Source organism: Haemaphysalis longicornis, unplaced genomic scaffold, assembly GCF_048455015.1.
Source record: "Haemaphysalis longicornis isolate Haplotype H1 unplaced genomic scaffold, Haemaphysalis longicornis Haplotype H1 scaffold_4, whole genome shotgun sequence".
Lineage (NCBI taxonomy): Eukaryota > Metazoa > Arthropoda > Arachnida > Ixodida > Ixodidae > Haemaphysalis > Haemaphysalis longicornis.
The window spans coordinates 101,574,907-101,599,607 of record NW_027526361.1 but is presented as its reverse complement, the minus strand read 5'-3'; the positions used below and the strand labels follow the sequence as shown (position 1 = coordinate 101,599,607).

Sequence of the window (24,701 nt, the reverse complement as noted above, 5' to 3'; positions counted from 1 at the left end):
GGGTAACAGAAACAAACTGCAGCTAACTACATGAGCCGACGCATGATTTGCGTTCCTTGCAAATCATTGGAGGGATTTTTTGCTAAGCTTACCTTTGCAGCCAAGTTGGTTTAAATTCAGACTACATCGATTTGACTCGCGCCCGTTCACACTGCGCGCTTCTGTTGCAGATGCACATTTCCGAACGTGGCATCGTTCGATCTGCGATATGGACCATCTCACTGGCTGGCTTCCTCTCCCAGACGGGCATCATGCTGAAGATGTACTTCCAGTACCCGTTCTCCGTGACAGTCGTCGAGGAGCTGCAGAGAGGAATCATGTTTCCTGCCGTCACGGTCTGCGTTGAGAACTGGCAAGTTAAACTCGCGTCGAGTGCGCACATTTGTTCGTTATCTTTCCTGCGCCCACGAGAGAGAAAAAAGGGGCCCGAACACGTGAATATTACTAGATTCGTATTTCATTGTTTTTAGCGCGTCTCACTTAGTGAAATGACGTTGGCGTCTTGGGCGCTAAACGTAAACGAGGCCCCTCGTACGCAAAACTCAAAAACGAATCATGGATCATGCATTCGCGCGGATACATTTGGCCTGATACATTTACAGTCGTTCAGGCCAAAACAAGGGGGCCGCCCACGCTCGTGTTATGTGCTAGTAAAGCGGATGCTAGTCTTAGCTCGAGCATATTCAATTCAATCCATTCATAGATATGAATAAGCCTAAAGTAATGAGGAATAAACATGCCGAGCGCTTGGGAAACAAAATGCTAGAAGTAAACGAATATAACTACCTCAGACTGATAATTAGTGCTGACCCCAACTATGAGCGAGAAATGCGGCGCAGAATAGGAATGGGATGAGGAGCACTCGGCAAGCACTCCCAAATAATAAAAAAGTAAGCTACGTGTGTCACTCAAGAGAAAAATCTACAACCAGTGCATACTGCTGGTGATGAAATACGGAGCTCGAATTTGGCGCCTTACTCAACCAAGGGAAAGCAAAATCATAAGTCAAAGCAAAGGTTCAACTGGCCATGGAACGAATAATCATAGAAGTAACACATAGGGGCAGGAAACCAGCTACCTGGGTCAGAGAACAAACTAGAGTGGAAGGCATCATAGTTAAAAAAAAAAAAGAAATGGACTTGGGATGGCTTTGTAGTGCGTCGAACTGAGGACGGGTAGATAGTTTAGGGAACAGAGTGGATACCGAGAGATAGGCCTAGAAGAAGGGGAAGGCCAAAAACACGATGGAGGGATGATATTGAGAAATTTGGGCGTAAACTGTGGGGTCGAGAAGTGCGGGACAGGAGCAGGTGGATGTCCCTTCGTCCTGCAGTGGACCTGAGTGGGCTACTGCTGCAGCTGATGATGATGAGGATCATTTTATTCGTGTATTATAACTTACGAAATTAACTAAAACCATGCTTGTACCTATAGCTGCTATACCAGTCGCAATGCAGAATAGCCTCTACTTTCACGAGCATAGAAAGATCACATTGCTCAAGTGTAACTGCAAGTCAGTGAACACATTAACATGATGAATGTAATCGTAACACATGGATAAAAACAGAAAGCGAGTCAATATTTGTACGAATTTAGCAAACGAAGCTTTAAAGCCGGGATATGGTTAATTTATTCCTAACATTATTACCAGTACAGAAATAACCTTGACTGACCGGGTAATTCTTCGAACGTGTATTTTTACTAAAAAACGGCGCCATTAATTTTCATTAGAGTGCAGTAACTGGTTTATGTGATTTCTAAACGGACGGGCTTTGGTCACATTGTTAATGTGGCACATTTACGTTGACGTGTAGATTCTCCCCCTTTTTACTCATGCCGATATGTCGATATTGAATTAAAAAATTAAAGCCGCTCCACTCAGCCTCAAAGCTGTCGGAAGTGCTGAGCACTGATTCGCCATAACGGGATGTGGCGCCGTTATCCTCTGACTGCTGCCACCCATCACGCTCTTCGCCTCCCTGTGTCACTCCTCTCTTAATGAATTGAACGTAGGTTTGGCAAATGCAATTCAAATTTCCCACCTTCGCAGTGCTTGCGCGCCCGCTTCCTGTAACAGCTCGAGGGGGATTTCGCACGTGCCGGCGCCTTACTGTGCAGTTTTGGAACGCGTCGTTCTTGGCGCCCACTTTTTTTCACTTACTATCATAAAATCCAACCAAACGGGCGTTTCTAACTGAATGGACGCGGGGCTGCTGGTTATATACACAGATTTTGCCTCAAAGGTACCTGCAGTTTTTGCACTCATCAACGGGGAGATGTATGACAAGCGTCAGCGGTTAAGGAGTTTCGAGCGGTCACGACTATTAAACCGCTTGGTTTTCGAAGCCTGTGTGTTACGCCGTTACGGTTCGCCGTGGGGCTTTACTTGGGTCGGCCCGTTATCTCACTGCACCGTCAGATTCCGGCGGTCGCGTAACGTTGTGACAGCGAGGTACTACGACAAGGCGAGCCCCTGAAATGATCTGCACTTAGAAAGGCAATGCCTTCCACTCTGTGAAGAAGGATGATTGATTTATTTATTTCAGGGTTGATTGTAGGGACGACGAAAGCGAACGCCGACCGCTGAAAAAAAAAAAAAAAAAAGCACTGGCTTAGCTCGGCTGTGCCAGGGTATAACGCAGTGTGAGCTAAGGTTCAGCTGGTTATTCTTATGTTTTCTTGTTGTCTAGGATTATTGATTGATTGATCATAGGTTTTAACGCGCCGACGCAGCGCCGGCGATAATGCGCGCCGTAGTGGAGGGCTCCGGTAAAATTTTGACCACCGGGGGATCTTTCAGTTGCGCCGAAATTTCGTACGCACTGGCATTTTTGCTTTTCGCCTCCACCAGAAAAGCGGCCGCCGCGGCAGGGAATCGAACCCGCGTCCTCGTGCTCAGCAGCACAACGCCTCAGCCACTGAGCCACCGCGGCGGGTCAAAGAAGGATGACCAGCGAAGCTGTGTTCCGTAATGTTAGAGTCGTCTTGGAGGATAATTGTCATATGATTTGTTTTCGTATAGTTCCAGTAAAACAACAGCAAAAAGCCGTTTTCTGTAAGCATGCTCCCTCCGTAGATGGCCGTGCTTTGACAGCAGACAGTAATTCTGCAACGTTTACAACTTCGCTGTGAACTAACTTATTATGGCAAGTAAATGAAACTCGCCGTAATAGAGTAGTCTTAGCGCCTATAAAGTTGTATAATTTGTTTCGGAATACTTTCCTTAAGACGAGATTCGGAGCCGTTTTCTGTAGTCATACTCCCTGCGTACGTGGCCTTGTTTCACTGTGCAACACCAAATGTGGAAAAGTCAGCTTACAAAGACCAACCTTACACCGACCCCCTTAAAATTGGCTTCAACGCAAAACACAAAGCATTGCGCGGGAGAAATTTTCGAGAGCAATGTAAGCCATCTTGTATGAAGGCCCTAAGGTCTTTTTTTGTTTATTATAATTTTTTCTACACTCGAAACTGGTTTTTCTGCGGCGGAAAAACCTGCTCCAGAGAGAACGTGACGCTATACCAGCGGAGACTGTCTGTCGTCAGGGCCAGCGCTAGAACAGCTCCGATGTTAAAAAATAAAGCCACTTAACCTGTAGCATATAGGGCAGTTCGCACGCACGTCAGAATCAAAGATCTTAATTTCGCTACAAAAATAAATACAGTAATCCCTTGTTAACTCGAAGTCGTGAAATCCGTTGAAAATTTAGAGATAAGCGAAGCCAAATGCCGAAAATTGGTGGCCTGTTATAAGATATGAGCTAGTGCTGGTAACAAAAGTTCTTCCACTTCACAGGGGAACTTTCGTAATAACGGCAGAAATATTCTCAGGGAAAATAAATCTTTATTTTGACTAAAGAAAGCGCTGGGAAACTCCTAAACTGTAACTCCCGAAACTCCTTCAGAACGCATGAGGCATACTTCGCTAGTAACATGTGCCGCCTGCAGCCTTTTACATCTCAGTGAACACGTCAGCCCGGCTTTTCGCTAGTTCCAGCGAAATGCGGTATTGACCGTATCTCCAGATTTCACCGCGTACTGCTTGCATCATGAATGCGTTTTGTCGCAAACAAAAATCATATGATAACTCGCTGCTCTACTCGATTCGAAGGACTAAGATTCTAAGAAATAAAAAAAAAATTGTTATTTTTATTCTGTGCCCGACTTATGGCGTAAAGATGAAAATACTTGAACGCCACCACCGCAACGAGTTGCAATTACTCCTTTTTAAACGTCCCCGAAAATCGACCTAGAGCATAAATTGTGTTCGAGACTTACGATTTTTAGTGCCAGTGTAACAGAACATAGTCCGAATGTCCTGATCGACTTAAGTGAAGCACTCCACTATGGTCACGAAAAACTAAATGAAGTGACATGGCTTTGTCTTACACTGACTTCTAGGATCAACAGATCGGCTTTCTGCGCCTTGGCGAATGGCAACTGCGGAGACGGGGATCAGGTACGTTCGAACACTTTCGTTTATCACGCGTTCCTTGTTCAGTCCATCTTAAAGGAGCCACGAAGACAAAATACAACCTTGTTTAATTTGAAAGAACCAGGATTCAGTATCTCACTCAGCTCCATTAGAGCCACAAAAGATGTTTTTTTAACGAAAAAAAAAGCAAAAAGTATTTAAAAACTTTCAAATTTTGCGCCACAGTGACGTGTTATAATCAAGAATGACGTCATACGGGCCAACAATAAAATGTAATTTTCAGTGCGTTAACTGTACGTTAGCATTGAAGTGATGCGGTCAAATGGAACTACAGGACCCATTACAGACGTCCAGTCATCTGTCGTCACCACAGGTCAGTTAGGCGGCCGCCAATGGCACAAACAAGTTTCCGTGACGTCATAGAAAAGTTGCGGGAAATTGGCTAGGGGGTCGCGACTGCTTCACACGTTTTCTTTAATATCTCCGTTATTTGTTCGAAGATTGTGATCATATTGGTGTCATTGTTATCGGGACTAAGCAATCTTTCTAATAAACCCAACTTGTGTTTTGTCTTTATGGCTCCTTTAAGCATCGATTTACGGCTACGTGTTGACCCTCTGAAACGTGCAACGTGAGAACGCTTAAAACATCCTGCACATGGTCAACCTATTCGTGCAATGTACAGCAAAACCACATCTACGGTGGGGGGAGGCCTGTAGTGACGGCAGTAGCCATTCTTAGCTCCACCGCCGAATCTGGGTCTCTGTGCTGTGGCCCACTCATGCTTTGGTGTAAATGGGATATTAGCCTTTCCATCAAACTTAATAATCCTATAGCTTCTAAGTAGCACTCTTTTAGAAAGGCAGGTGAAAGCTGGCTTGGATTTCGACACAGCCAGCTTCACCTTTTGAGGGAAAAGGAACGGAAGTGCACTAAGGATATTTTGAGATCAGCAGGGAGCTCACCGGCATACAACCCAGTGCGGAGGAAGGGAAGTACACCGGAGGCCCTTGACCCGCCAAGCTGGTAATTAGAAGAACTTTCCTTGCATCGTTAAGTAGCGCTGGAAGCAGGACGAAAGCAGAGAAGACACACAGGACGGTGCTAACTCGCGGACACACACGACGCGAGTTAGCGCCGTCCTGTGTGTCCTCTCTGCTTTCGTCCCGTTTCCAGCGCTGCCTAACGATGTATCAACAGCAACTAGCCCAATTGTCGATTTCACTGAACTTTCCTTGGTGCATTGTTAAGATCATTGCGCCAAATGTGCGTTTATATTTCTACCGAAGTAGTTCTTCGCTAAATCTTAGCTAATGTCGATGCCATGGCCAAGTGCAAGACACTATTCAATGCACAATCGCATCTCCATTTACGAGGAAACATCTGCCCCGCCCAATGTTTTAGAGAACTTGCAAACTCAGAAGTGTTCAGGCAGGCTTTTGTCAGGGTTTGTCGTGGTCTAGCATTTGGTGCACCGTTTTCGACTATATGTAGTAGAAATATATGTCAACCCTCTGGCGAACACGAAGCTGTGCGATTGGTTTGTGCCAAAAATCTCCTTAGAGATAGCGCAGTTCTCCAACGCCCCTCCCGGCATTCATAACTGAGCGAACGATAATATGGCACAATGGACGATCGAGGACGCGGATAGCGAACGACAGGGATAGCAACAAGAGCGCGAGGATGAAAACCGATGAAGAGAGAAATGAAAACCATGCGTATGGTGAGCCGAGTCACAAATAGGCCCCACGGTATGAAGGACGATGATGTCATCAAACTGTACAAGCCCCGGATGTCAGCCATGTGTTGTTCTCCACCCCTCACCTCGCGTTTAAACCAAGGGGAATAAGCTAGATATTCGTCTGCGCAAATCGTAGCAGCAAACGCTAGGCCTCCGTCCTCACACCGCCACAAGCAAGATGGAAGCCCTATAGGTGTGCACAACAAGGTGCTGGAGATAAATGATGCCCACCTCGTTAGTCAAGTAGAGCGGCTCCAGAATACTTCGACCGGCCGCACGGTGCTGAGACAGCTAGGCTATCAGATAGCGGACACCAATCACCCTCGACCGGAATCTGTGCCACAGGACACCCGTAAGCTCACCAGGGTTGGTCCGTTCCCGCGCAGCAAGAATCCCGAGCATCAAGTATAGCGCAGGCAAGCACGAGTACAATTACTGCAACGCAAGTAAAATGAACGCCCCACGTACAATTCACGGGCGCGGCCCTCTACTCATCCCACCCGGCAACAACAGTAAGCGTCATCGACGGCTCAGGGGATGTTCTCACCTCGACCATAAAAGCTAGGAACATCGTCGAAGTCGAAGAAACGAACATCGCACTGGCGGTTGCGTCCCGAAATACTAAACAACCTTTTGACATTACCACGGACTGCCAACAGGCGTGCAGAACCGTTACTGCGGTGCAGAACCGTTACAGGCGTGCAGAACCGTTACTGCATGCGACCGTTACTGCGGTAACGGTCGCATGTCAACCTCCTCCCTCCGAACACTCAAAAAAGCACATGAATTCCACAAACCCTACGGTGAAAATCAGGACGCGAAATCACGCAGGGCTCGATGGAAACGATTTAGCACACGTTACAGCCCGAGCGTGCACTCCCGGGCACTGCACCAGCCCCCCCGTGAACAACAGCCTATCCAGCCGCAGTTCCGTGCACTTCTGCAACACCACCGCTTTGCCAGATGTGCCTACCCACAACCGCACCCGAAGTTCACCCGAGAAGACGCAGTAGTCCCGGCAACTACAGACAAGCGCATACCTCCACCTTAACTTCCTGCATATCATACACCCCACAATATATCCACCAACATGCCCACACTGCAACGAACATATAACACCATAACAGACCAGGTGGGCTTCCCCCCCCCCCCCCTCGAGCAGTATAGGAGGTTGCGCTGTGCAGATCGGACCCTGAGAACCAGCGACAGTTGGTGGACCGGGCACGCAGGACAGCAGCCACTGCAGGGGCCCTGAAGAGACGGCTTCTTCCGCTTTCGAGCGCGAGCCTCCACTCGCTCGAAATAAATGTTTAACACCACCAACACCACAATGTGCACGGGAAAAATAGCGCCGCGTGAACTAAGCTATAGGTATCTCTGTGATGGCTAGCGCACCTTCGTCTATTCTTGGAGCAGAGGTCTGTCTAACTAAGGTGACTCCTGTTAAACACGCTCGCTCGTCGCCCGCTCGCTTCTTCCCTCGACCTTCTGATCAGCCGGGAAGTCGCAACGTGCACTCAGCTCAGTCTGCTATTCGCCGCATAGCGCATTGTCAGCCCAAGCCATGCTCTCAGTGTTCTCTTCACCGTAACACGAAAAACTGTGGTCTCTGTACCTGTACGCCAATACATTCGCTTCTCACTTTTTTTCCTCTCAGTACATCATAAAGCGCAAAACACGTCCAAATAGCTGCTTTTAGTTTTCACGTCAGGGAGTATGAGTTATCCACGATTCAGTTTTTTTTCTACATTAGGCTTCGATGGTGTGGGTGTTTCATTTTATTCCTCCCGTTCGTACGCAAGCTTCATCATGACCGAGCGCTGACTCTGGAGTACGACTTGGAGGCACGGGCCAAGGTGGCCGTTCCAGCAGCCCACATGGTCGAATGCCACCTCCGTTCCAGTGACCCCACATGCGTCACCATTCGTTGCACAGTAAAGTAAGTTCGCCCCATTTTAAAGCGAAGCTCTACTGTTCTCACTGACGGCGTCGGTAACGCGAAAACGGCCTGCAGAAAAGCCAACTTTCTCTGATGAAGATGATGAACGATCGTGGGTGAAATGAAACAGAAAAAAACGCTTCAGGGGCCGGAATTTAACCTGGGTTCTGCGTATTATAAAGCCGATGTCTATCCGATTGCTCTATTTCCATACGGTCGAATCGTAGTCCGAACGCCGGCGACAACCAAGGAATCCGTGCGCTTGCGTGCGTGCGTGCGTGCGTGCGTGTGTGTGTGTGTGTGTGTCTGTGCGCCTGCGTGTGTGTGCGTGCGTGTGTGCGGCGCATATACCAAATACCAACCTCTACATCTACCAAACGTCGCTTGCTCAGTTTATTTCGAACTGACATCTTGTAGAAACATCGATTGATAAGCTCTTGCCCTTGGCTGACGCCTTTTGTCAACTGTATTGTATTTTTATTTGAAGACGTGGACGAAGGGTCAAGAGCTCCACTTCGGTTACAACTGAAAGTGATTAAAAATTTATTATTCAGTCGAGCTTTGCGTAGGCAGCCCCTACCACTTGTGGTAATCAATCGGACCCGCATTTGGATCGATACATTATATAGAGGCTTAAAACAAGTGTCAATGCCGAGGTCGAAATATCGCACTGAAAACAATAATAGACAACGTATAAAGCCGGGATTTTTTGTTATCTGTCAAGGCAGGGGTGTCACATCCTTGGTATCCTCCCCTTTGCTTTGTATGCCGCGCAGGCTAGTTTATTCGATAGGGCGAATGTATCGCCATGTCGTCAATAGACTACAATGTTCTTCTTTGATCGCCAGTGCCCTCGCTCGAATTAAAGAGTTCCACGAAGAGTAACGGGGAAAGATAGATGCTCGCACGGTAGACGCCGCAGCACTCGTTTCGCCGACTATCGTCTGGGCACGTCACTTTGTCAACTGCTCCTTCTAAGCGATTGTGTATTGTCTAAGTATTTTTGCGGCGCACAGGTTCGCTCCAATAATCGTTCGCAGCTTCAAGAACGTGGCTCCGCTTTCATTGCGTGACGAGATTTAATATAAATCTTTTTTTACGTGAAGCGCCTGTCATTATGTTCGGTTGCCTACTAGAACTGCATTCAACGAAAACACGAAATGCTAATATTGCTTACATCTTTGAAAGCGTTATACCCGTGTGCCTTACATTGGTATCAATGTCTTGTCTAGAGTAAAACTGTTACTCGAGCATGCATGTGTGGCGTCCGCGGATGACACAGTTCTCGTGCCAGGCATGGCAAAATCAGGGCCAAATTTAGCACTGAGTGAGGCGTTCAAAAAAGACGTTGCACGAAATGGGTATGTCCCAAGCAATGTTTGTCGCGTTAGAGGGGGGTCATCGTGTCATAACCCGTATATTCATTCGAACTCACAAGAGCTCATGGAGGGTAAGAAGGCCTGAAACTGTGTAATTTGTCCCAGAAATTTGGCCGTGGTGTCCCCGTGTGTGTGTGGTCATACCCAGATACAACCAGAGTATCAAAAATGAGAGAGAGAGAGAGAGAGAGAGAGAGAGAGAGAGAGAGAGAGAGAGAGAGAGAGAGAGAGAGAGAGAGAGAGAGAGAGAGAGAGAGAGAGAGAGAGAGAGAGAGAGAGAGAGAGAGAGAGAGAGATAACATCTTGAATGTCCGGCAAAATTGACGCTGCCTAACGTCGTGTCAGTCGGTCCCTCGGCATCGGCTACCTACACGCACCCAGCCCCCGAGGGGACAGTGCTTTCTGCCGCTGACGCTCGAGAGCCTCCAACACTTGCTGGACGGCCCTGTATTGCACGTCGTAGTCCTTGCTTGCCACTGCATCCGCTAGGTGCGGCGGTAACGTCTCTGTAGCACCGTCGTTCATTTTGCAGTTCCACAGGATATGAGCCATCGTGGCCCTGTCCTTCCTACACACCGCGCACACATCGCTCGGATACACGTCCGGGCACACGTGCTTGGCTATCACCGGAGACCACATCGCGCACGTTTGTAGTTGTCGCAGCGTCACCGCTTCCCTCCTCGTAAGCTTGTGGTGGGGCGGCGGGAACACCTGTCTGTTGCCCCTGTACCACTCCAGAGTGTCCTTATACGAGGTGAGCGGCGTCGCCTCGTCGTCTTCCGTTTCCATCGGCGGGGGGTCCGGGCTCGCGCCGCGACTGGTGAGCGCGCGCGCAGCTCGGTCTGCCCCTTCATTGCGGTTCTCGACCGTGATGACCGGGCCGACGTGTGCCGGAAACCATTTCAGCGTCGCCGGCGTCTGTCGTGGTTGTAGGGCCCCGCACACCCTTACTGCGCACGGGGACACTCTATCCGTAGCGTAGTTCATGATCGCCGACCGCGAGTCGCTGATCACCGTTGAACACCTCGGGTTCGTGAGCACCAACGCTATGGCTAGCTCCTCGGCCTGTTCCTAACTCCGCGCACGGACGCTGCCGGCCGTGTACAGCTCCCCGGAGGTAGCCGCAACCACGGCAGCCGCATACATGCCCGGCCTGTCCGGGTACTTGGCCACATCGACGTAGTAAGCACCGTTGTCGATGCGTGTGTTGCCGTGAGAGCCTTCGCCCTCGCGATCCTCCGCTCTTGGTTGACTTCGGGATGCATGTGCTTCCGGATCGGCGGCACCTGCAACTGGCAGAGCAGCCTACGCGGCAGCGACGCCCGGCCCCCGTCCCCGTGCAACCCCCTTTCGCGGTATCCTAACCTCTGCAAAATCGAGCGCCCTGTCCTCGCCTGCGCTAGCCTTGCCATCTGCGCCATATGCTGTGCCTCGGCTATCTCATCGAGCGTGTTGTGCACCCCTAGCTCCAAAAGCTTCTCCGTACTGGTGTGCGTATAGAGCCCTAGCGCCGCCTTGTACGCTTTGCGTATGATGGCGTCCAGCTTTTGACGCTCCGCCACCTTCCACTCGTGGAACGCCGCAACGTACGCCACGTGGCTGACTGCAAACGACTGTACGAGCCGGAGGAGGCTCGCCTCCTTTATCCCCGCGTGTCTGGTGGACACCTTCCTGATGAGCCGGATGGCCGTCGCCACCTTCGCGTCTAGTTTCTTGATCGTGAATCCGTTGGGCCTGAGCGCATCGATGTGCCAGCCCAGCACTCGCAACGTCTTGACGTGCGGGATGGCGGTCCCGTCCCTCGTCCTCAGATTGATGTTCGGTTCGGTCGCGTCGCTCCTGCTCCGCCCGCGCGGCGGGATGATCAGGAGCTCCGACTTCGCCGGCGAGCACACCAGCCCCGTCCCCTGTAGCTGGCTCTCGATTTCGTCAATCGCTTGCTGCAACACCGCCTCGAGAAAGAGGCAGGCCGATTGCCCCATGGACAATAATAGTACGGTGCGGAAAAAAAAGGTTGGTACGTGATTTCAGCACGCGCCATGTTACTGTGCCGTTGGGTACGTTACCTCTTTTCCGCCCCCCCCCCAACCTCCGGCCAGCCTTTGCGACGATGAGTCATCGTTTTAGTATTCGGAGGCGTATGAAAACGTTGCTGCTGGTATGGCGGCCTCAGCTAACCATTAAAGCTTGGACAGCATGGATAGCAAATAAAATAGCTCCGTTCCCAAGCGCTTCTTTGACGACGAAGTAGCACTATCGCATCTCACATCTTAAGATCTAAGCGTACATGCCCTCTAAATCTTTTTTTTTCTCGTATATTTTCCCATTCTTTGAAGTACTGTTAACTCTGTTGGTACAGTTGCTGCACTGCCACGATTAAGGGTACGGAGATACGAGAACATCACAAAGCAAACAGCCAGTACTTCGAGATGGTAGTGACGTAACACTAACATAAGCTATGCATGTATGCATTTTTTGCAGGCATTGTGCATTTGGTTACGGCATCTCTGCAGCCTATAGGCTGTGCACACTTTGAAGCACGCGCATAATGTTTGTACCCCACTGCGGCTGAGTCCACGATACAGCCTATGTTTGTTTTGCATTTTTACCAAGACATACTTCAAAGTGGGCCCGCGTTCGCAGGAATGAGTGAATATATAAACAAATACCTTGTAAGATCATTTCCAAGATTCCAAGATGTGGCATTTACGTAGCTTACCCGGGGGGACCGTTAGAGTGGGACTACAATTGGAACCGACAACCTCGCTGGTTTGAGCTGACGCTGAAGTCAGGTTTCGCCGATTTTAAATGTTGGCGCCGGCGCAATCTCTCCCCCACGCAGCATTGCGCGAACCTACTTCCGCCGCCCACATCACATGTGCTACACCTTGGATCTAATAGAGTATGGTGAACATGGGAGCCCGTTTCAGCAGTGCAAGGCTCCGTGGACCTGGGGTAAGTAGACCCAAGCTGCACATCTTTCTCCAACCACTGTAATCACAACATATTTGTTCAGCCTCCAATATATTTGTTCAGTGTGTCCAACATATTTATTCAGGGTACACAAAATTAAAAACATAATGACTCAAGCTTTGTTCTTCACATAGACTTAGACGTGAAGAAATATTTGTTAACAACCTGCGATCCTAACTTTCTGTGCCCGCTATTTCGTGTTATTGTTGCTATTAATATTGGCTATTATTTTTTGAATCTGACTTTTCATATACTTCGCTCAATTCTCATTTCGGCTAGCCGAGAAAAAGTACAGCTTCGTCTTCACAGATTCGACTAAGCAGAAAGTTGCGTACGGGGAAACGAAGTGGGCAAATATAAGTTGATGCAAATGTAAAGGGGCGCTTTTCGTTACGGGAGCCGATCTTTAGACGTTTCTGCTGTTTTTCTGGCGTCGATTTTAGTAGGTGTAATTTGTGTTTATCACGGATGTAAATAGTTGGATGTTATGCAGAAATGCGGCAACACATTTTGATGTAGGGCGACATTTATTTCTTGGCAAAGCTAGAAACGACACTTGTAACTGGTCCGAGGTCAATTGGTATTATTAAAGCCTCATTGATCGCGGCACTGTACCTGTACCCTGTTGTAGAGAAGAGTATACACACGCTCTCCAGCGTAATAAAGTCTCAGGTGTAGTTCCTACAAATTTCTTTCTGGCACTACGTTTGTCTCACTGGCTGTCGGTGAATATAACCGGTAGATAACATTCACAAGAAACTAAATACACTTAAACCTGGATATAACGGAGTTGACAAAAATTCTAACTTTTTCGTTATATGCAGGTTTTCGCTGCATGCATGTTTCGAGTTAAGGCTCGCGTGAATGAAACAGAAACCAAACCAAAATGCTAGACATGAGTGAAGGCGAACTCAACCTTAAAGGTCAGTGAAAAACTGCGTGATTTGAGCTTGCTGCTTTCCCGCGAACGTAGTCACTGCACGGCGCTCCACTTACCCCCGTATTCACAAGCGTAACTTAAGTATCACTTTTACCTCTTTTTCGGTGTCTTAACCCGTTTCAAGGACCAAACTTATGCTGAAAGGCCGCCTTTTCGCAAACTTGGTGCTCTTTGCCGCAAACTTGTTGAGAGGGTAATAGCTGGGATACTGTACCGGGCGGGGACGTTCTTCTTTCTCGCCGGCGGAGACGGCATTTAAAAATGCGAGCCTGTCTTGAAAAGACAAAAGTTTTCGTTTTCTGGCAGCAGGACTCATCACTGACAGTAGTGGAGACTCACGACTACACGCAGACAAGCGGGCCTAGCACATAACCGACACCGCACTGACACTGGAAGCGCACGGTAGTTTTCGGTGCGGGCGAAGTTCGCTAGATTAAGGCATTTTTCAAGCCAATTTTTCAGAAAACGTGCAAAAACAGTGGATCGTCAGCGTAGCGGATCCGTTACTTCTTAACCGTCACAACGCCTTCGTTACATAGAGCTCGTAAACAAATGTCGTCTATGGGACTAACAAAAGGGAATAAAAAAACTTCGTTCAATCGAGGAATTCGTTACATAGAGGTTCATTACATCCAGGTTTAACTCTAGTTTAAATTCTACAAAATTAAGTCTGGCAACGCAGTTTTCGACGTAAAGGGAACTACTATCTGCTCATGCAATGAATGATGTCTAACAAGGAAGTTTTAGCTTAAGTGGACGTTTTTCTGTTCATCTTTGCTTTTTGTATGCATCGTGGCCAGACTAAAATAGTGTTCCACCTCGTCATGTCTATTATTCCCACCGCGACATTGCCAGAGCTCGAGATGGACGTGTACTGGACCAAGAAAGCATTGGCCGCGATAGAAGAAACGGGGAAATTTCCCGTCATCGTGCACAGACCCGAAACCTGCCTTCCCGACAAACTGTCCGCCATTGTGGGTGAAACTGGAATCGCCTACATTCTATCCATCACGCAGGTACGCCTCGTTTGTTCGCTGGTTTAGTTGCCTTCTGGCATAAAGCAGGCTGTGTGCACTGTGAAGGGAATTCAATCTTGGCGTTGTAGTTCAGGAACATGACGAAATTCAGTCAAATCGGTGCGCGGGGTGCAATTAGAACGACAATGGTACGCAGGTGTGTTGATAAAGTGAGACATGACTGAAACACAAGCTCAGGTGCAGAGCTGTGTTTCTTATATGCTAATTAGTGGCCGCTAAATGAAGTTCAAGGCACTGTTAATGCACATCTATGGCCCCAATAACCAAAACGCCATATGAATTGGTAATCCATACTTCCTGCTCGTTTAGGCAGAGCGGTACTGAGCCTTAAAGAGGTTAACTTATCTGTGCGTAAAGCGCGCAATGTTCGGGTTGCAAGCCACTTTGCTGAACTCACCTGTTACCAGCACTTCCTTTGCGCAATCACACAGCTCGCCCAGTGTGCACTCATTGCCATTCGATTGTATTCGGTGGCATGCTCACGCAGACACTGACAATGTTGAGTAAGGTAGGTGTTGTGCCGCCCCCACAGTGTAGAACTAAACGCGTTTTATACCGCCCCAGGGGCACACGAGATCGGAAACAGGATGTTCATATACTTGTTGTTTCAAATGCAATGCATTTACTTGACCATCATTTATAGAAGTGTTGCAGCGTCCGAACCATTTCGTCCATACGCGCAAAGAAGTTATTCAGATTTCAATGCGTTCACCGCGCTTTGCCATACAGAGCTATCCTTGCAAAAATGAAGGCGGGCGTACCAGCTCCTACACAAAATCATCGACATGGTGTGACTGAGAGACATGATGATCAGTGCGGCACTATGACTGTGAGGATTTTGGTGATGCGAATGACATTTCGAGGACTGACGCTATAGTTGTCGAGATACTTAGTTCTTTTTACCGGACCATCTTTTTTTAGTGTCTTTTGTATTGCGCGGTATTCCGCCACACTTTCTTCTGCGTTTAACCATCGCCCTCATCACCAGCAAACCGTGAAACGGCTGCCTTCACCCTACGCCTCGAAGTGCACCGACTATGCCAAGTACGGCAAGAATAAAGCATACGGTGGATTCATGAATCAAGACGTGAGTACGATGAGAATGTGTCAAACCTATTTCGTCACTGAATTGAAGAAAGCTTCAAAAACTTCGGCAGATAGTTGTCACAAGAATGTTTTTGCTATAACAGCGAAGTGAAACGAATTCATTGACGAAAATGCCATACCTTGCATAAAAGACAAGATATCTAGCATGTTTGACACGTTCGGAAAGCTCCATCTGGAGCCGTGCATGTGTCTCGCCGTTTAAGCGACTCCGAAGCTTTCATACGCACGTGCTTTTTTGTTTAATGCCCGTAGGTGTTCCTGGTCTGTGACCATATGGCACTCAAATTAGCACCATGGTGTGTTTCGAGCAGGCTGTCATATTGTTACGAGGAAGGCGCAAGGAATACTGGTGTATTAGCAGGTATTTACACAAAATCAGTCTGAGTGGAAATAGTCACCAGTCCGACAAGATGGCCGCAATACGAGCGAGAGGGAAATCCTCGTCTTCCTCTTCGTTCCCTGTCAGCGCTAGGCGCATAGCTGGCATGGCGCGGGCACATAGCCCCTTGGTCTCTCAGGCGGCAGCCATGAGGTTTCACCACATCATCCTCGGAACAATATCACGCTGGCATGAACCGAACACAACACGAACCATGACCTACAAAGTGATCAGCTCGTCAAAAGATGCAGCAGCTGAGGATGCATACAGAAAATGGTCACGTCTGCGATGGGTGTCGCGGACCGCCATTATAAGTCCTGGACTGTTCGCGGACTCGGAACACCAGCCGGCATTATATTTTACATGCATTCGTGTACGCCGCAGTTCTTGTCCGAGGGGAGTCCCCGGGCAGCCCTCGGACTGTCCAGAGTCGTAAATCGAACCGGCCTCGTGTATTTATGAGCTTGCGGCCGGGGACGGTCCGACCGCAAACCGCCTCCACACGCACATAGCAGACGAGCGATTGGACAACTCAACTACTCTTGCTGGACGGTTCCACAGAATGCTGGCAATGTGCTTGTAATAGCTTAATGCTAAATGTCAAAGCCACGTGAAAACCAACGTTTAGAGAACGTTGATGAAAAGTACGTTTCTGTCCAATGGCAGCGGTCAGTCGGGGTTTCAGCGAGCAGACGCAAAGAAGTGATTATAAGCATACTTTCGCTTGGAGTATCTAACCTATCTGCTTTTGTTTGATCTCAACGCAACGATCTCAAATCAGCAGCGATATGCAATCACAATGGGGATGCGGAAAAGGGCTGAGCCTTAACATCCGGGGAATTTCGTAGATGAGCCCACGAACGTCGGGTACACTGAGGCTACGTAACGGGATTCGTGGTCGAAGGTCTGAAACACTAACCAAGGTTGTTATCATCGCCTCAGACAACTGTCCTGGAATTCGCCATCTTCACCCGAACAGCTACAAATTGGATATCAACTTTATCACGCGGCCTCGGTATTCGACGGGGCGGGTTCACTGGCCGGAAATCAAGCGCAAGATTTGCACCCAATATGAAGAAAGCTTCTCGTCAAGATGGCGAATTCACAGTTCCCAAAGTCGACAATGCTCCATAGGCCCGTCGTTGGAATACAATATATTTCGTAGACTGAAAGGTATTCAACGCTACACTTGATGCGCTGCTACGTGAGATACCGCATTCTTTTCCAGACCTGTGTTCAAGACTGTCAAATGAAGCTGCAAAAGCGGCATTGCGGTTGCGTCGACCCCGCGTTGGAATTCGCGGGTAGCGTCGGGATGAAAGGCTGTTCACCAGACAACGCAAGTGAGGATCTCGTTGTTATAATCTGTGTTAGGGTTCCGTTATATGGCACGTACCATAATTATAAGCAGTGCTAACTAGACCACTGCCGTAAAACGGCTTCGTGTAGTTATGTGAGGCAGCCGCTGCCCAGCGCTTGCCTCAACCATTTCCTGCTCCCAATCTACAGAACAATTGTAAACCTTTTATTCACCCATACCCCCTCCGGCTACTGCTTTACTAGGTAGCAGTTGCTTTCAGGCGGTGCACCACACGTATCGGGATTGTACTCGGTTATATACCACTTGTACATGATTTGACTAAATGATCTACGAAAACTGCAAAAATACCCTCTGATGAAATGAAAGAAGTGGGGCTGGACGCACCATGCAAAGCTGACAGCAGGTGACCACTTCAGTAACATAATGACTATCAAGCTTTCAAGGGGTGATATAGAGGTGCGAAAACTGACTTGCAAAGATAGATTAAGATGATGCAGGGCAGAGAGGTCTCAAGGCTATTGTAGAAGCGATGCGTGCTGCAGTGGATATTGACATACTACTTCTGATGATGATGACCGTCACGTGATACGTATTTAAAGTACAGTGGAAGTGCTGAAACTACGGCAATGCTTGGTAACAGGCCAAGCATTTGCATCAATGCATTAGTGACATTGCCTTAAGCTGAGACACCCTGTGACCTCCTTTTCTTTTTAACTATTTCAGAATTGTGTTTGTCAAGCCTAAATCAGAATAACACTTTCAAAGTGTGTGAAAAACGGTGCCGGGCGCCCTGCAGGTAAGCGCATTTGCCGTGTTCTGTTCCTTTGCATGAGCAAGTTCCTTTCACAGTATTTATCACAATTCTTTTTACACAGAGACACAACGTATGACGTTCGGCTTACTGGCATGGGTGTCGCATCAGTAAGTAAAACCAAAAAAATTTTAGACGCCAACTATCGGTTGCGGAAGTGCGAAGGGGTGCATAAGAGAAGATCCCCTCTAAAACAGACTTGCTCCTTAATGGCTCCGCTGAAACTTTTTTCCTTGTCGGGCTTAAGCCCTGAGGGTCGACAATGTGATGTTATATTTATTCCCTGTAAAATCTATAATGGATTCTGAATGTGCAGTTGGAATTACCCAGGCTCCACGGTTACACAAATATGTGCATGTTTTTTCCTATAAGCGGAAAAATACATTTCAGCCTTGTTTTAGGCGCAGATCTCCTAATGGAATAGGTCTTAAATGTGAAAATGGGGAAATGAAGAGGCATCTGCGATTGAAGAGACATTAATACTCAGCCGCTAGTTTTTTTCAAACCGCTGGTATAATTTGTGAGCAAAAACATAGCGCCAATTTCGAAGTATGTTTAAAACAATAGGGCAATGGTTGTAACTACTGCACATGAAACCAGGACATAATATTGCCTTACAGTACTTGAAACTCAAAAGTCTGTTTTTAACATTTTAAAACATCGGAGCATAGGAAAGATGGATTCGCGTTATACGATGAGCACCACGGGGAAGTTGTATTTTCAGTGATTGAAAGCACAATTTGAATTGGAATTTAGTCTCGTCACACTCACGCAAACAAAATACATATACGCAACCGGTGAGAGAAGTACGAAAATATTATTTGAGCCCTTTTAAAAGAAATTTCCCAGTGAAGTCACAGGAGCAGCTTCCTAGTTGTTCAGCACAACCGAGATGCGGTCGTTTTCATCCCTAAGTATGCGAAACCCATTTGGATTGATTGTAGCGTTTAACGCGCCGATGAAACGCAGGAGATGAGGTGCGCCGTAGTGGAGGGCTCCGGATTAATTTTGACACCTGGGGACCTTTAACGTGCGCCGAAATCTCGTACACACGGGCGTTTTTGCTTTACGCCTCCATGCGAAGAGCGGCTGCCACTGCCGGGAATCGGACCCGCGTCCTCGTGCTCAGCAGCGCAACGCCTTAGCTACTGAGCCACCGCGGCGGATGCGAAACACATTTCAAGAAACTTCTCATACTTGCGTAATAATGCTGCGCACAGTATTGCCTGAAACTGGGGTTCTGGATAAACGAAAAATTGTTGCCCTTGAGAGCCCACGACGAAACTCTACGTAGAACGATAATATTATCAGTGACGGAAGCCACGTGGCTTCAAAATGCAAATTATTACCTGGCACGCAAGAAAATAGTAGTTTGATCGGATAAAATAGGGGCACTGGCATCTTTCGATGCCTAAATTCTTGCCTTTTCCCTATCCCAGTCGAAGTTCCTGACCTACCAGTCCAAGTTTGTCGCCAGTGACGAGTAAGAACTCCTCTTTATGTAAAGCACTTAAAAGGCACAGGACCGCTCAAAATCAATTGTGAAGTATCCTTTTCGTTTTCTTTTCAGAATAAACCTCTTCAGTTTGGTAATCAAGTTTTCCTCGGACACCCAAAAGATTTTTGTCTACGAGCCTAATCTTACAGTGAGTATTGGGTGTGCACGCATGCGTGTATCTATACCAGGAAAAATGCAGGATACTCTTAGAGACACAAAAATACACCAGTAAGTACAAATAACCCTCATAGCCCGATCGGTAGAGCATCTGAAACGTAATTCTAGTTGTGTTAGGTAGCGTGAGAGGTGGAGGTCAGTGAAATGTTAGAAAAGCAAACCGGAGAAAAATGTACAACTCTCCAGCGACCTAACATATACCTATCTAGTTATATACAGGGTGATCAAAATTAATTCGACAAGATTTTTTAAAATTACGCGCTTATATTTACGTGAAGACAACCTCTACAGTGAGGTTACGCGCCCAGGGGGACACATGATTAAATGGTAATTATTTGATGGCGGTGGCTTAATTAACTAAAATTGAATAATTAACTTTTTAGTGCTTGCAGTAAGGAGGCATGTTTGTATTGATAGGTTAGACGCAATTGTGTTTCTACGTAGTTTTATTTGGCAGAATTTTTCTAGCGCGTCTGTACTCCGAGATATAGAACAGCGAGTTTTAATTGCTATTTGCATGATTACGCATGCTAGACAGCGAAGACCGGCCCAAAGCTCCTCCCTTTTGTGACGTACCTGCTGTGTACGGTGTTTAGTTTGACAACGGGGTGGAGGCAGGCAAAAGTGATAACTGGCAACCTTTCAGGCTTAGTTGGCGTTATCGCAATCTGATGTACCTGGAACTGCTATCGAAGCGCAGAACAAAAGAGAGGAGCTTAGCGTCAGTCTTCGCTGTCTAGCATGCGTAATCATGCAAACGTCAATTAAACTTCGCACTATTATTCAATTATATTATATTGTTAATTATTCATTACCTATTAATTATTCAATTTTAGTTCATTAAGCCACCGAGATCAACAATTACCCCGGAATTGTGTGTCCCCCTGAGCGCATAACGTCATTGTGGCCGTGGTCTTCACGTAAATCTAAGTCCCTAATTAAAAAAAAAAACCTGTCGACTTAATTTTGATCACTTTGTGTGCGTGCGTGCGTGTGCGTGCGTGCGTGTGTGTGTGTGTGTGTGTGCGTGCGTGTGTGCGCTTGTGCGTGTGCGTGTGTGCGTGCGTGCGTGCGTGCGTGTGTGTGTGTCTGTGTGCGTGTGCGTGTGCGTGTGTGTGTGTACGTACGTACGTACCAGTAATCTCAGACTGTCGAGACAAGTACGCATTGATACTGGTCCCCATGTCACACCCCTACTATGATGCCTTGCTATTAGACTCAAAATCAGTAAGAGCCTCTACTTCATGGGCTGTTCTCGAGGCCGCCGGCGGTAGCACCGCAAAAAAAAACGATAGCACTGAAGTTTGTTTAAACTACTCGCAGCGTGCGCGCTGTATGTCCCAACGTGGTGACGTAATAACCGCAAAATTAAACTTAAACCACACCGAAACGTTATGAAAGTGGTGAATGCGTTCTCAGCACGGAGAGGTTTCTAGAATGTGATTGTCCTTCATCTCCGCTAGTGTTCACCCTTAATATCTTTTACCTGAACTGCTCTCACCGAAGCAAATAGTATGCTTAGCTACCCTTTGCGTTTCTTTGATGTCAATCTTAAGCAGCACCACGGCGTAATGTTACGTGCGATAAGTGAGGTATTCTGACGTGGTTGCACTGGCGCAGTAATTCACATCTGGGTTGTTTTCCTGTTCGTTCGTTTACATTGTATCCGGATAACGCTGGCGTGCGTGATCGACGGTAGAAAAAAATTATTGAAGGTCCACTGGCGGATCTTTAAGAATACGTGATCTTTAAGCTCAGTCCAATGCGCACGCCTTGCTGGGCTTCAAAAGTCCGCCACGCGACTTTTCTCGAACGTCCCTCTTACACCGTACCGACCGTGTTCACCATACCCGACTCAGTGGTCACTTTTGCTCGCTTTTAGCAGAGGCATCGGCTGCCTGTCTTTCCTTTTTCGTCCCCCTTTTATCGGCGTTTCGTCGCCGTCCTTTCCACTCCTTCCACTTATGCCGCCTGCACTTACTGCAGACTCTATTCTACAACGCGTACAAGAGAGAGAGAGAGAGAGAGAGAGAGAGAGAGAGAGAGAGAGAGAGAGAGAGGGAGAGAGGGAGAGATAGAAAACTTTATGCCCCGTATGGCCCCTTATTGCACGTTTTTTCTGCCACGTGCATTCTGCATACGTGGGACTACCCCGCTGTGGCCGAGCTGCTATTGTCGAGTTCTTTCTCCTCCAGATCGTGGAAACCTTTGGGTACACGGGCGGCTACCTGGGAATGTGGCTGGGATTTTCCCTCCTCTCCATTCTCAAGGGACTGGAGAAAAAGATTATGGACTTCTTCGTCAGACGCACCAAAGTACAGCCGATTGCTCTTTCAAGGTGGGCTACTGTTTTCGCAATATTAAAATTGTCACTTCGAATTCATCAAGCGCTCAAAGACTGTCAAATACATCACAAGGCTTTAGGAAAACCACCTTTCGTCGTGAGACAGGCGAAGATGGTAAAGAGTTTTTGGGCCCTTTTATTACTACTATTTCTGAAATTCAACCCCGTCATAAGGTTTCAGCTTTTAGCACCACACTGCTACAGACAGACAGACAGACAGACAGACAGACTTTATTTGACCACAGCCGGGTGATCAAGGGCCGGCGACCTCTCCGTCGTCCGTCAGGCAGCAGGGCCGCTTTTGGGCGGGGGCCAGTGCCGTAGTCCAAGCGTGCCGTGTCTTCTAGTACTTGGGGGCTTGGGTCTAGAGCACTGCACGGGCCCGGGCCGGTCCGAAAGCCCGGGCCCGACCCGGCCCGCGGGCCGGGCCGGGCCGCCCGAAGTCGATTATCGGTGGGCCCGGGCCGGGCCCGGGCTCAACGCCGTGGGCCCGGGCCGGGCTCGGGCTCGACGCCGTGGGCCCGGGCGGGGCTCGGGCTTGAATTCATAGGCACGGCCGTTAATAGGTCCGACGTAAAGTGTAGAAAAGAGCATCAAAATGAATATTCTTGGTTTATTTTTGCGCGCTTCTTGCTGTTATTTGTACGCATTGTTTTAAAAACGTGTTTTGCTAGGTCTGATGGTCACTATACTGCAGTTTTAATGACATATATTTCTTGTACTGCATCAAGATTTTATATTTTGGTGTATAACATACCAAAGATACGATTACAAGGAATGCCCAAGAGGGTAAGGAATTAATTCAGACATCCTGGAGCTGTGCACCTATGTCTATGTTTGTACACGTGGGTTTTAGATGTCGCACCAATCAAAATGCGGCTGCCGTGGCCGGGAATCAAACTTTCGTGCCACAGGAACACCACTGCTTAAAAACCACTACAGGTGAAGTATTTCAACGCGCGTACATACTCGTGGATTCAAATGCGGATTAAAAAAATTAAGCAATACCAACTTGCGGCCGAGACAACCACGTGAAGTTGCCAAGAGTCTGGTCATCAAAGGTGATGGTGTATCTCGTGTAAGAATGCGAGCTATTATTACGCCGATGTGGCGTGAACTGCAGACGGTGAAAGCTAAACCATACCCAGCTTTCTCGCTCAAAATTCCGACCTCTCAGGAACCTAGGGAAACCACTTCAGGAAAGTGATATTTGGCACAAAGCAAGAAGTCAACGTGGAAATGAAAACACTAGGAGAACTTTCCAGGATTCTGAATATTTTATGTGCAATTCGCTGTCAAATCTTACTCCCCATGCATTTCTATGGGATAGTTTCCATAGCTCCGGAACCTAGCCGCAAAAAAACGTGCAAGAGTTGAAACTGCGCGCAAAGTAAGTTTTCACCCCCAGTATTAGCAGCGCAAAATCACTTTCAATTACGCGAAATAACTGCAAAGTATTCGCTGTTGAAAGGACTGCCATGAGCGGGAAAGCTGCACATGCTACGTGCACTTCTAAACCCTTATTTTGTTGCGTTTCAGTTCATGACGTGCTTGTACAGACTAGATGCTCCGTCTGATCGCCCGGAATATAATAAACAAACTTTCTTCAGCGTCAAAGACCAGGCCTGGTCACACACGCGTGGGCCTTCCCTAGGCCAAAAAATAAATTACCGGGCCGGGCCGGGCCTGGGCTTGAGATGGCGGGCCCGGGCCGGGCTCGGGCCAGGCTCACTTATGATTGCCCGGGCCCGGACCGGGCTCGGGCTAGGTGTTACGGGCCCGGGTCGGGCTCGGGCTTCGCGAAGCGGGCTCGGGCCGGGCTCGGGCCTTAAAATCAGGCCCGTGCAGTGCTCTACTTGGGTTGGGTCACGCAAGGCGACCTTCCAGCGCTCATTGATGGTGACAGCAAAATGATGAAATGAGATTGTAGCGTGGATAGTGTATGCTATCCACGCTACATTCGAGACTCTACGACGATTTAAATCGAATACACGCGAGTTTAATGCTGATCAGTTCGCGTTCGTTTTTGTTTGTTCGTTCGGTGTTTGAAATTATTTCATCCTTCGGAAGGCAAAAGTGCACCTACTGACTTTGAACGGAGAGGCTGCAACCGTATTTACATACATACTTTGTGAGTTCAAGGCAAACTTAGCTGCTACAATTTGAGGCCTGATGTTCTTTATGTGCTGTTTCCTAGAATCAATGGTTTAAATGTCAATGGGAAAAGTGTGAAAAGGATCAATGTGAAAAATGTGGTAGTTACAATGGGAACCAAACGGTAAATATAACGGTAGCCACGTACCTCAGCCTAACGGAAACGATGAACTGAAAACTAATGGGCACTTGAATAGACCCCATGGCTGCTTTTCATGCTACTCAGGGTTCCCCTACGGGAAGACGGTGTAATTTTTTTGGTACTTTCCTAAGGCGCTGACTATCCGACCGGTCGGCGCTCTTATGACATTGTCAAGTTTTTAGGGTGCTGTACATGATTTTCGCCGAGGCTACTTACCCAGCGTACGCTTTAACTTTTTGCAGGGATGGCAAGAAGCAAGACATGAAGCAAATATCCAGAGCTCTTCACCGCCGCCTTCACCCGTTCAGCATGGCCCTGTACTGA

At 47.9% G+C, this 24,701-nt stretch overlaps 1 protein-coding gene across 1 annotated transcript; it reads left to right on the top strand.

Annotated features, from left to right (window-relative positions):
- Positions 1–170: 170 nt before the first annotated feature.
- On the top strand, positions 171–24,701 carry LOC144179886 (epithelial sodium channel subunit beta-like). Its single transcript, XM_077708310.1, has 13 exons — positions 171–352; positions 4,402–4,459; positions 7,979–8,115; positions 12,337–12,449; positions 14,263–14,423; positions 15,433–15,531; positions 17,159–17,273; positions 17,975–18,047; positions 18,127–18,172; positions 19,502–19,545; positions 19,633–19,708; positions 21,933–22,075; positions 24,620–24,701. Exons 1-13 carry the CDS (start codon positions 171–173, stop codon positions 24,699–24,701), a joined length of 1,329 nt encoding a protein of 442 aa, XP_077564436.1.